This window comes from Erythrolamprus reginae, chromosome 2, assembly GCF_031021105.1.
Source record: "Erythrolamprus reginae isolate rEryReg1 chromosome 2, rEryReg1.hap1, whole genome shotgun sequence".
Taxonomy (NCBI): domain Eukaryota; kingdom Metazoa; phylum Chordata; class Lepidosauria; order Squamata; family Dipsadidae; genus Erythrolamprus; species Erythrolamprus reginae.
Genome location: NC_091951.1, coordinates 343,797,861 through 343,810,344, shown reverse-complemented (window position 1 = coordinate 343,810,344; position 12,484 = coordinate 343,797,861). Strand labels below are relative to the sequence as shown.

Genomic DNA, 12,484 nt, shown 5'->3' with positions numbered 1-12,484 from the left:
ATTTTCTCTCCTTTCCTCCAACCTCTCTTCTTTCTTACTTTCTATCATTATATATCATTATATATATTACTTAATGTCTATTCTCCTTCATATGTATTGTATATTGGACAAAGAATAAATAAATAAATAAAATAAAGATTGACACGCCACTGGAAATTTAAGTACACTGCTCAAAAAAATTATTATTATTATTATTATTTATTGGATTTGTATGCCGCCCCTCTCCGCAGACTCGGGGCGGCTAACAACAGTGGTAAAACAACATGAACAATCCAATTAATAAAAACAACTAAAAACCCCTTATTATAAAAAACCAAAGATACACACAAACAAACAAACATACCATGCATAATTTGTAATAGCCTAGGGGGAAAGGATAACTTAACTCCCCCATGCCTGGCGACAAAGGTGGGTCTTAAGTAATTTGCGAAAGACAAGGAGGGTGGGGGCCGTTCTAATCTCTGGGAACACTTAAAAAACAGAATATAACTTCAAGTAAATCAAACTTCTGTGAAATCAAACTGCCCACTTAGGAAGCAACACTGATTGACAGTCAATTTCACATGCTGTTGTGCAAATGGAATAGTTGTGCAAATGAAATATTCAAGGAGAATATTTAATTCAGATCTAGAATGTGTTGAGTGTTCCCTGTATTTTTTTGAGCGGTATATTAACACGGAATGACTGCAGTGCAAACTATCTTGATAAAATAACTGAGGCCCATTCAGGCATTGCTAAAATATAGAGCAGTTCCTTTGCGTGCAAATCAGATGGCTAGATAACCTTCCTCCAACCTTGCTTGGGAATAAAGTACTGAATTTATGTTTGCAGGAGAAAAAGGCAGGCTAGCTTTAAACAATGCACAGGGCACAGCTTCGTGGGAAAACAAATATGTGTGCAAGTATAACCGGTCTACCAGTCAAATAGTCAAGAGGATGCAAAGCTGCTTCAGAAAGCCATTGGAGAGTTGCTGGTGAGTACATATGAGATTCGAGTTAATTGTCAAGGTTCCAGGTAACATCCAAATTTAAATCAGAGTCCAAGTCAAGGAATTCCTCCAAGTTCCAATGTATTTCCGGAGCCATCCTGGCACCTCCACCTGGGAACCCGAATTTGAGCTTCCCACCCAGTTGAAACATAGAAGACTGACGGCAGAAAAAGACCTCATGGTCCATCTAGTCTGTCCTTATACTATTTCCTGTATTTTATCTTACAATGGATATATGTTTATCCCAGGCATGTTTAAATTCAGTTACTGTGGATTTACCAAACATGTCTGCTGGAAGTTTGTTCCAAGGATCTACTACTCTTTCAGTGAAATAATATTTTCTCACGTGGCTTTTGATCTTTCCCCCAACTAACTTCAGATTGTGCCCCCTTGTTCTTGTGTTCACTTTCCTATTAAAAACACTTCCGTCCTGGACCTTATTTAACCCTTTAACATATTTAAATGTTTCGATCATGTCCCCCCTTTTCCTTCTGTCCTCCAGACTATACAGATTGAGTTCATGAAGTCTTTCCTGATACGTTTTATGCTTAAGACCTTCCACCATTCTTGTAGCCCGTGTTTGGACCCGTTCAATTTTGTCAATATCTTTTTGTAGGTGAGGTCTCCAGAACTGAACACAGTATTCCAAATGTGGTCTCACCAGCGCTCTATATAAGGGGATCACAATCTCCCTCTTCCTGCTTGTTATACCTCTAGCTATGCAGCCAAGCATCGTACTTGCTTTTCCTACCGCTCAACCACACTGCTCACCCATTTTGAGACTGTCAGAAATCACTACCCTTAAATCCTTCTCTTCTGAAGTTTTTGCTAACACAGAACTGGCAATGCAATACTCAGATTGAGGATTCTTTTCCCCCAAGTGCATTATTTTACATATGGAAACATTAAACTGCAGTTTCTATTGCTTTGACCATTTATCTAGTAAAGCTAAATCATTTACCATATTACAGACTCCTCCAGGAAAGTTCACATGCCTTGCCTCCCACCCACAAACTTGTCACGTTGCCCACTTAGGTTGTGCCAGCATGGCAATTCCACCTTCCGCTTCCACCCAGGTGGTGGACATATGATGGCCTTGAACTTCTCAGAAAAAATACTTTGCGGTCTGCATCTGCTCCCTCCTGAAAATCACTCCTCCCAAGTTCCCATAAATATCAAGCCCAAGTTCTGCACTGGCTTGACATAGTCCTCTACTTACAACCATTCATTTAGTGACTGTTCAAAGTTACAACACGAAGGGAAAAAAAGTGATTTACGACTGTTTTTTCACACTGTTGGACCACTGGGCAACCTTCTCCTATGTTATGTAATCAAAACTCAAGACACTTGGTGACTGACTCATGTTTACAAGGGGTTGCAGTGTCTTGGGGTCATATGGTCCCCTTTTGCGACCCCCTGACAAAGCGACCGTCAACATAGAAACCAAATTCCTTCCACTAAATTAATAAATTACAACTGAGTCATTTTTAAACCACTGTGACTGTGACTTCCTCCAGGTTGGAATCCATTACACCAGAGGTCTTCAAACTTGGCAACTTTAAGACTTGTGGACTTCGATTCCCAGAATTCTCCAGCCAGCTTAGGATTGAAGCCCACTGGTCTTAAAGTTGCCCAGTTTGGGGCATAGTTCCCTCTAAGCTGAGCAGTGAGCAATTGCTCACTTAAAAATCATCAACTCAGAGTTTTCCAAACCTGCCCAGAAGCCGAGAGGGAAAGAGTGAGAGGGAAAGAGTGAGAGAGGAAGAAAGGAAGAGAGAGAAACAGATAGAAAAAAGAGAGGAAGGAAAAGAGAAAGAAAAAGAATGGGAGCAAGGAAGAGAGAAAGAAAAACAAAATCTAGTTTGAAACTAGCTCAACTATTTAAGTGGCATTTTGATATTGATAGAGTTGCCCTATTATGTGCTCACTGTTATAGACACACAGTACAGTATTTTATTTTGAAATTCTCTGAGGCAAAACAGGGTGGGTTTTTTATTTGTTTGTTTGTTTGTTTGTTTGTTTATTATTTTTGTGCCGCCCAGTCCCGAAGGGACTGCCACTCAGACACTATACTTTTCCGCCCACCCCCCCCAAAAAAAATTAGAGGGAACACTGGTTTGGGGATCCCTGCATTACACCAAGGTGGCCCTGGTTCTGAAATTCAGAATGTGGCCCGCTGGGTTTTTTTTAAAACCAGGGTAAGATACCCCCTTCCCCTTTCTCCCCCCAAGCGTGGGAGGTCACTGCAACCTCTCCCCAGCCCAGTAAACATTATCCACTCTGGACAGCCCAGTAAACATTATCCATCCCTGCTCCAGAGACATAAAGCAGGCATTGAATTAATGAGGGAGGGAAAGACTAGCCGGAGAGTGATTTACCCCAGGAGGAGAGGATTAAGGGAGAAACAAAAGGAGGAGGGAGGAAGAGATCCAAGCCACAAATTCCACCCTTTCTCCCCCCTCTCCTCCTCAATTGGAGGTTTTAACCTTTTGGAAGATGCTCCATTAAGAAAACAAGAGTGAAACTCCCAGTCCTAGGAATTCGGTTTGGCTGGTCTGCCCCAAGTTCCTTCTCCTCCCACCTATTTTTCCAAGCGCCCCAGAATGACATGAAAGAGCTCCAGGGGGAATGAATTAAAAGCTGGGGCGGGGGCTCCAACCTTGGCAACTTTTAAGACTTCAATTCAGGGCGGCCAATCCGGAACTCTGTTATCGGCTGCCCATGCCTTCAGGGAAGCCCTTGCCCCATTGCAGAAGTTCCTGAAGGGCTCTCACAGGGAAAAGGAGAGGGGGGGGGGCAATGAGGTGAGTCAGTGGACCACATCATTCCCACCCACCCCCAAGCCCGAAAATAAAACCTGATACCTTTTTTTGGTGGCAAAACAAATATAAGACAGTCTTTATTTTCAGGAAACACGGTACACACAAACACACACAAACGTAGGTGTGTGTGTAAAAAATGTCATTAAAGGCTATCTACCTATATATCTTCTGTCTGTCTTTCTGTCTGTCTGTCTATCTACCAATCAATCATCCATCCATCTACCTGCCAATCAATCTTCTACCTACCTACCCACTTATCTATCTACCTATCAATCAATTATCTATTTATCTATCATCTACCCAGCTACCTACCTATCTGTCAATCAATCATTCATATACCTACTAACCAATCAATCATCTATCTATCTGCCTATAAATCAATCATCTATCTACCTTCCTATCAATCAATTATCTATTTATGTATTTATTTTTCTTTCTATCTATCTATCTATCTATCTATCTATCTATCTATCAATCATCCACCCACCCACCCACCCACCTACCAATCAATCATCTACCTATCTACTTACCAATCATCTCTCTCTACCTACCTACTTACCAACCAATCAATCAATCAATCATCCATCCATCCACCTAGCAATCAATCATCTATCTACCTTCCTATCTATCTATTAATCATCTATCTATCTATCTATCTATCTATCTATCTATCTATCTATCTATCTACCTACCTATCTTCTTCTTTACTTCCTCCCTCCCTTTCTCCCTCCCTTCCTTCCTTCCTTCCTTCCTTCCTTCCTTCCTTCCTTCCTATGTACCTATCTACCACTAATACTTAAAGTTGCCAAAGTTGGAGACCCCTGATCTAAGGGATTGTCGGTGAATAGAGTGCACCTGATTTGCAGCAAAAGCAAAATAGGTCTTTCAATTTCCCAGGTTGGCATCTGTAGCAAAGGCAACCATGGGACCTTTGTCAGAAATCTGGTTGCGATTCACAACGTGGCCAATTCAGAAAAAGACAGTTTCTACCCACTTCAAAAACATATGAAAGGGGGAGGGAAAGCAGGGGAAAGGGGGGGGGGAGAGGGAAAGGAATCTTTGCTTTCCTGTAACCCATCCCCTATTTAAACTTCAGTAAGTTATTGCAACTTTTCATTGCAAATAAAAGTAGCCCAGATGCCTGATAAACCGCTCATTTGAAATCCTGTTCAAATACACTTTCCAGCAAGCTGTCTCAAGGGTGCAAAGACAAAAAAAGAAAAGAAATTTAAAAAGTCTAGAGTCAATGAACATTTATCACTTTAAAGAACTCTTATGTAAAATCTTGGCCCGTGTGATCACAGTTCCATCTTTGAAAAAAACAAGAGAACCTCAGTTGCAAATGCTTCCACTTTGTCTTTCTAGGTAGACAAATTTGGAAAAACTGTTCCAGATTTATCAGAATTCTTTTTCCATCAAAACAAACCTCCCTCTTCATGAAACATCATTGCAATAATTATATTTTCACGGGACCCAACTAACAAAAAGATCTGTACAGAATCCGAAAAGAGGGGTTCAGACTATCTATTTATCTATCTATCTATCTATCTATCTATCTATCTATCTATCTATCTATCTATCTACCTACCTACCTACCTACCTACCTACCTATCTCTGTGTATCTATGTATCTATCTATGTATCTATCTATGTATCTATCTATGTATCTATCTATGTATCTATCTATGTATCTATCTATCTATCTATCTATCTATCTATCTATCTATCTATCTATCTATCTATCTATCTATCTATCTATCTATTGGATTTGTATGCCGCCCCTCTCCGTGGACTCGGGGCGGCTAACAACAGTGGTAAAAACAGCATGTGACAATCCAATAGTAAAACAGCTAAAAACCCTTGTTATAAAAACCAATCATACATACAAACATACCATGCATAAATTGTAGAAGCCTAGGGGGAAAGAATATCTCAGTTCCCCCATGCCTCACAACAGAGGTGGGTTTTAAGGAGCTTACGAAAGGCAAGGAAGGTGGGGGCTATTCTAATCTCTGGGGGGAGTTGGTTCCAGAGGGTCGGGGCCGCCACAGAGAAGGCTCTTCCCCTGGGCCCCGCCAAACGACCTAAAGTTGCAAGGATGTGGGGGGGGGACTTTTAGAGAAAACATCTTTATTATTCCCACCAACCCCCCCCCCTCAGAGAATTATCTAAGATTTCTCTCTTTAAGAAAGCATTTTGCTAACCAGGCAATGTGATTTCCTGCTGCCCCCACTGCCCCCAAAATCCCCACCCTTCCTTTCCAGCCGACCAGACAATCCGAGATTGTTATCAATTCACAAACCTTTTTTTTAAGAGGCTCCTTTTAAAAGCCGTCTTCAGTTTGCTTATTTCATGTGGTATCCTGCGGAACTAAACCCCACCCTGTGGTCTATTTCATTCCCCCCCCTTACTCTCCTTTTCAACTCTTTAAGCAATCTTATTGTAGAGCCTAAATCTTCTTCTTTTTTTTGGGTAGAGTTTGTTCCCCTTAAACGTTCTTCTACAGGACTGTGTTTCAAGAAGGTTGTGCATGTTTTTAAGCCTGGTGTTCTGTTCGGGTCTGCGAAACCCAAAATCAAAGTTTGAGACCCTGTAAAAAAATTTCCCTGCATATCTGAAACTTAAAATTTCATGACTTTGCATCATTTCAGGGGTTGTGTCTATAAGAAATTTTTTGGGAGAGTGGGGGGCTTCTTTCTTGCTGAAAAAAAAAGTCCCCAAAATTCTGTTCCCAGGTCCCGGACTGAAAATCCTTCATTTAAGGTGCTTATGTTTGGTCAATTTGAAAACTCTTTTCACTGGAAGGTAGTCTGAACATTTCTGCAAACAATGATATGAAAATTGAACTGAAAAAAAATTGATGCTTATTGGGGGGTTTTAAATCAGAAATAAGGCCTCCTCCCCTGCTTGCAACCATTTACACTTTAATATTTTTTTAGTATAAGCCTATTTGAGTATAAGCATGGGGGGGGCCCTTTTATGAGCAAAATAAACCAATAAGCATCATTTTTTTCAGTTCAACTTTCATTTCATTGTGTGCAGAAATGTTCAAACTAGTTTCCAAGTGAAAAAAGCTTTCAAAAAGACCAAATATAAGTACCTAAAATGAACAATTTTCGGTCAAATAGACCCAGAACAGAAGATTAGTGAGTGTTTTTGAACAGAACAGCGGGGTTTTAAAGCAGCCGTGTAGGGGAGGAAAAAATCTTATTTTTCTCTTATTTTTTCCCCTTTCCTTCTGATTAATTCTTATTAGATGCTTTGAACGCCAGGGAAGCCTCTCAAATAACAGGCGGAGAGTATATATTACATTGAGGGGAAAGAGAGAGAAAGCAAATGAGATTCAAGCAATTCTTAAGACCGAAAAGCCCACACGTACAAACAGGTACACACACAAATGGTGAGCACACTTACTAGGGGTAGAAGGAAGGGGGAGGAGGAGGAGGAGGATACAACTGGAATCTTCCCACATTCCAGTTGTAAACTAATGAATGGGAGGAACAACTCTTCTATAAATCCAACAAGGATTCCTTGGCCAAAGAAAACTAAACTTTTCAATAGATGCGCAAGTCCCAACCAGTATTTTTTGGGGCATTGAGCATTTTTTTAAAAAGCTATTAAGGTTTTGCAGCGCTGCAACGCAAGAGGGGGAAAAAAAGAGAGAATTACAAATGACTTTGGTGGGATGGGAGTTGGTTCTTCAAGGTAATTTATTTATTTTATTTATTTATTTTGTCAAGTACGCATTAGTGGTATACAAATATATAACAATGTTTATATCCATGATACTAGTAAGAGAGAAACATTAGGACAGGGGACGGAAGGCACGCTGGTGCACTTATGGACGCCCCTTACTGACCTCTGAGGAATCGGGAGAAGTCAATAGTGGATAGTCTAAGGGAAAAGTTTTGGGGGTTGTGTGATGACACTACAGAGTCAGGTATTGAGTACCATGCATCAACTACTCGGTGACTAAAGTTGAGTTTGGAGCAGTTTGCTTTAAGTTTGTATCTGTTGTGTGCTAGTGTGTTGTTTTGGTTGAAGATGATTTTATGGGCTATGCTTAGGTTGTGTTTAAGGCGACGTAGTTCTAAGCTTTTTAAACTTAGGAAACACTACTCTCTAGAGCAGTGTTTCCCAACCTTGGCAACTTGAAGATATCTGGACTTCAGTCTGCATTGGTTGCCGATCAGTTTCCGGTCACAATTCAAAGTGTTGGTTATGACCTATAAAGCCCTTCATGGCACCGGACCAGAATATCTCTGGGACCGCCTTCTGCCGCACGAATCCAGCGACCGGTCAGGTCCCAGAGTTGGCCTTCTCCGGGTCCCGTCAACTAAACAATGTCATTTGGCGGACCCAGGGGAAGAGCCTTCTCTGTGGCGGCCCCGACCCTTTGGAACCACTCCCCCAGATATCAGAGTTGCCCCCACCCTCCTAGCCTTTCGTAAGCTCCTTAAAACCCACCTCTGTGTCAGGCATGGGGGAATTGAGACTTTCCTCCCCCTAGGCGTATAAAATTTATGCATGGTATGTTAGTATGTATGATTGGTTTTTAAATTGGGGTTTTAAATTAACTTAAATATTAGATTTGTTTACATTGTACTATTATTGCTGTGAGCTGCCCCGAGTCTGTGGAGAGGGGCGGCATACAAATCTGATTGATAAATAAATAAATAAATAAATAAATAAATAAATAAATAAACTCCCAGAATTCCCCAGCCAGCGAATGCTGGGAGTTGAAGTCCAAATATCTTCAAGTTGCCAAGGTTAGCAAACACTGCTCTAGAGTAGTGTTTTTTCTCCACCTTAGATATGTGGACTTCCGCTCCCAACCAGTATGATGCTCCTTGGTGTGTGTATGTGTAAGTGGGGGGGGGGGGGGGGTGTTAATCTTAATTTTTTCTCTTTTTTCCACGTATTTCTCCTCTCCTCCAGAGATCAGCCATTCCCATATTAAATTGCAAGCCACCAAAACGCCTTACACCCAAAACCTTAATCACCAGAAGCCAGCCTCAACTTGCAAACTTGCAAAAAGCCTGATTTGGCACACCCTTTTAACAGTGGACAGTATATAATTTAGCTCTCTGTGCATAAATCACATAGGCAGACGTTCCCTTCAGCGAACTGTGGTGCTGCCAGCATCTTTTGTCTACCCTGGGCTCAGATGCAGCTCTCTCAACAAGGGAGGACAGATAGAGAAGCTGGTAAGACCAGAAATGTGATATATGACCAACTTAATTCCAGCAGCTGGTAAAACTCGGTCTTGCAGCCTTGCAACCTGAGGCCAGGCAGATGTTGCTGAACTACAATTCCCAGCATTCCCATGACAGGCTATTTTTGCTAAAGATGCCGGGAGGTATAATATTGTTCACTGAAACAAAATTGAAAGACAAAGAGACCACTCTACTAAAAAGAAAGAAAGAAAGAGAGAGATAGAGAGGAAGGAAGGAAGGAAGGAAGGAAGGAAGGAAGGAGGGAGGGGAGGGAGGGAGGGAGGGAGGGAGGGAGGGAGGGAGGAAGAAAACCTCACCCAGGTTCCTGGCCTGTATGACTAAAGTGCAAAACCTTTAAAAATTTGCTCTATAATAATCAAAATCTGGAACATCCAAAGTAATTATTCTCTTGAGACTAGATCAGTGGTTCTTCTCAACCTTTCTAATGCTGCGATCCCTTAATACAGTTCCTCATGTTGTGGTGACCCCCAACCATAAGTCTAGCCCCAATTCTCCCAACAGAGCTTTAAGCTGATTGGCAGGAAGGTCAGAGGGACACTCCCACTGTAAACACCTGATTGGTCGGATTGTAAAACATATGTTCCAAGGCACCAGAATAGGAGTTTTAGCATTGGTTGCCGACCAGTTTCCGGTCACAATTCAAAGTGTTGGTTATGACCTATAAAGCCCTTCATGCACCAGACCAGAATATCTTCGGGACCGCCTCCTGCCGCACGAATCCCAGCGACCCGTTAGGTCCCACAGAGTTGGCCTTCTCCAGGTCCCCGTCGACTAAACAATGCCGTCTGGTGGGACCCAGGGGAAGAGCCTTCTCTGTGGGGGCCCCGACCCTCTGGAACAAGCTCCCCCCTGAGATTAGGATTGCCCCCCACCCTCCCTGCCTTTCGAAAACTCCTTAAGACCCACCTCTGCCATCAGGCATGGGGGAACTAAAACACCTCCCCCTTGCCCATGTTGTTTTGTGATTGATTGTCTGTGTGCCTGTTTTTATATATACTGTACTGTTTTTATGCGATTACTAATTTTAAATTGTAATTAGATTGGTGGGCATTGGATTTGGTATTATGTACTGTGCTGTTGTTTTTATTATTGTTGTGAGCCGCCCCGAGTTTGCGGAGAGGGGCGGCATATAAATCCAATAAATCTAATCTAATCCTAACACCATGGGGAATTTGTCTTTTCTCGTGGTCTTAGGCGACCCCTATGAAACCCACAAAAGGGTTCCGATCCCCAGGTTGAGAACCACTGGACTAGATTATCATACACCTTCTTATAAACTGGAAGGTTTTCAGACATAAGCCTTTGGTGGGGGAAGGAGACTTCTAGCAGAAATGCACAATTTCTGACCTATTTGCAACCTTTCATCAAAATGCAACAGGGGATTTTAAATCACAAGCAAAACACAGACTGATTTATGTCCGGGGGGGAAAAAACAGGGGGAATTCTGCCCAACGAATCCATTTGCTCATCTGCTCCTTGATGAGGTCCATCAGCTTGCTCACACACCTCATTAGCTTGACTTTCTCTTCATTCCTAACACTGGTGAACACACAACAGCTGTCCAACCGCTGATGTCCACAGATGGTACAAACCACTTCCAAAATTTCCAAACCCCTGAAGGAAAACTCCTGCTAAGATTTTCGTTCCTGGGAAAAAAGCATTAGATGCATCCCACCAGGCAACAGAGGTTACGTCAGGATGCTGCTTACAACACAAATTCACAACTCAGGTAGCAAAGAACCAGCAAGAAGAATGTTTCTCAACTTTTAAGACGCATGGACTACAACTCCCAGGATTCCCCCTGCCAGCTGGGAGGTTGAAGACCACCTATCCTTAAACCAAATCAACAAAGAAACACAGCCCTAGAGTAGCAATTTCCGGTGGGCTACGAGCCACAATGCTAAATTACACTCGCCGCTGCAGCACGTAAAGTTTTTGCGGGGCCAGTGCGATTTTTATTCTGCACCTTTAGAGGTAGCAAAATCACACACACAGCCGCAGGTGCAGCCGTATTTCGGTGAGGTTTTTTTGCTTCTGCGCATGCCGAAACACGGGCGCACCTGAGGCTCCGTGCGCGATTTTGCTACCTCCACAGCTGCAGAAGCAAAATTGTGCTGCCCTCGCAAACACTTACAAGCGCAATTTAGTGTTCCGGCTCGTAGCCCACCATCTTTCCCCCATCTTCTCAACAATAAGGTAGCTGAACGTTAACTCCCAGAATTCTCCAGCCGGCATGGTTGGCTGGGGAATTCTACGAGTTGAGGTCCGCCTACGTCAGGGGTAGGCAAAGTTGGCTCTGTCAAGCTGTGTATTGCCAGCCCCAGAGACATTCAGATACATTCAGTAATTAAATAGTTAACTTTGTTTATGTTAGTTTAGCTCCACCCATTATGATGTAAAATCCTGTCTGGACTGCCAGCATCACTTCCTTTCTTCTTGGGAAGAATCCATCTTCTCTCTAGTCTTCAACAATGTAAGACGCATAGAAATTGCCTGGGATCAGGCATAGCTATTTTTGTTATTTTCTTAATAAAAGTAACTTTGTTTGAAAGCTGTTTCTGTAACTTAATCCATCGCCTCCGGATTTGATTTATTATAGCTCACGCGGGCTGTAATCTATCTACTAAATCTGACAGGCTCTTCTATGACTTGTGGACTTCAACTCCCAGGATTCCTGAGTTAATCATGCTAGCTCAGGAATTCTGGGAGTTGAAGTCCACATGTCATAGAAGAGCCAACTTTGCCTACCCCTGGCCTACGTTAAAAGTCGCCGAGGTTATGAAACACTTGCTCAGGAAGTCTAACCTCGTTTCTTAGAAAAAGCATACAACAACAGAAGGGACACAGAAAAGGATCTGGAGTCTTACCTGCAAGCCCCTCAGGGGCCAGAAAATTAGTTCCCCTCGTTTCGGTGGAAGAAGGCACAGACTCTGGACAACTCGCTAGAAGACAAAAAATAAGAGAGATAAGTATGGCATGATGCTGAACCCCCCTCAATAATAATAATAATAATAATAATAATAATAATAATAATAATAATAATAAACAATGCCGGCTCTGCAGGGGAAGAGCCTTCTCTGTGGCGGCCCCGACCCTCTGGAACCAGCTCCCCCCAGATATTAGAATTGCCCCCATCCTCCTCGCCTTTCGTAAACTCCTTAAAACCCACCTTTGCCGTCAGGCATGGTGGAACTGAAACAACTTGCGGGCCTATAGAGTTATGTATGGTATGCTTGTATGTATGTTTGCTTTTAATAATGGGTTTTTAAGTGGTTTTTTAAATTATTAGATTTGTTATATATTGTTTATTATTGCTGTGAGCCGCCCTGAGTCTATGGAGAGGGGCGGCATACAAATCTAATAAATAAAATAAATAAAATAAATAAAATAAATAAAATAAATAAAATAAATAAAATAAATAAAATAAATAAAATAAAT

The 12,484-nt window shown here is 42.1% G+C and overlaps 1 protein-coding gene across 1 annotated transcript in view; it reads right to left on the bottom strand.

Moving 5' to 3' along the window:
• Positions 1 to 12,484, bottom strand: part of SMAD7 (SMAD family member 7) — a 75,466-nt gene that overhangs the window by 43,375 nt on the left and 19,607 nt on the right. The window contains exon 3 of the mRNA XM_070743579.1: positions 11,914 to 11,988. Coding sequence (XP_070599680.1) covers positions 11,914 to 11,988 — 75 coding nt within the window. The remainder of the gene's footprint in view (positions 1 to 11,913; positions 11,989 to 12,484) is intronic.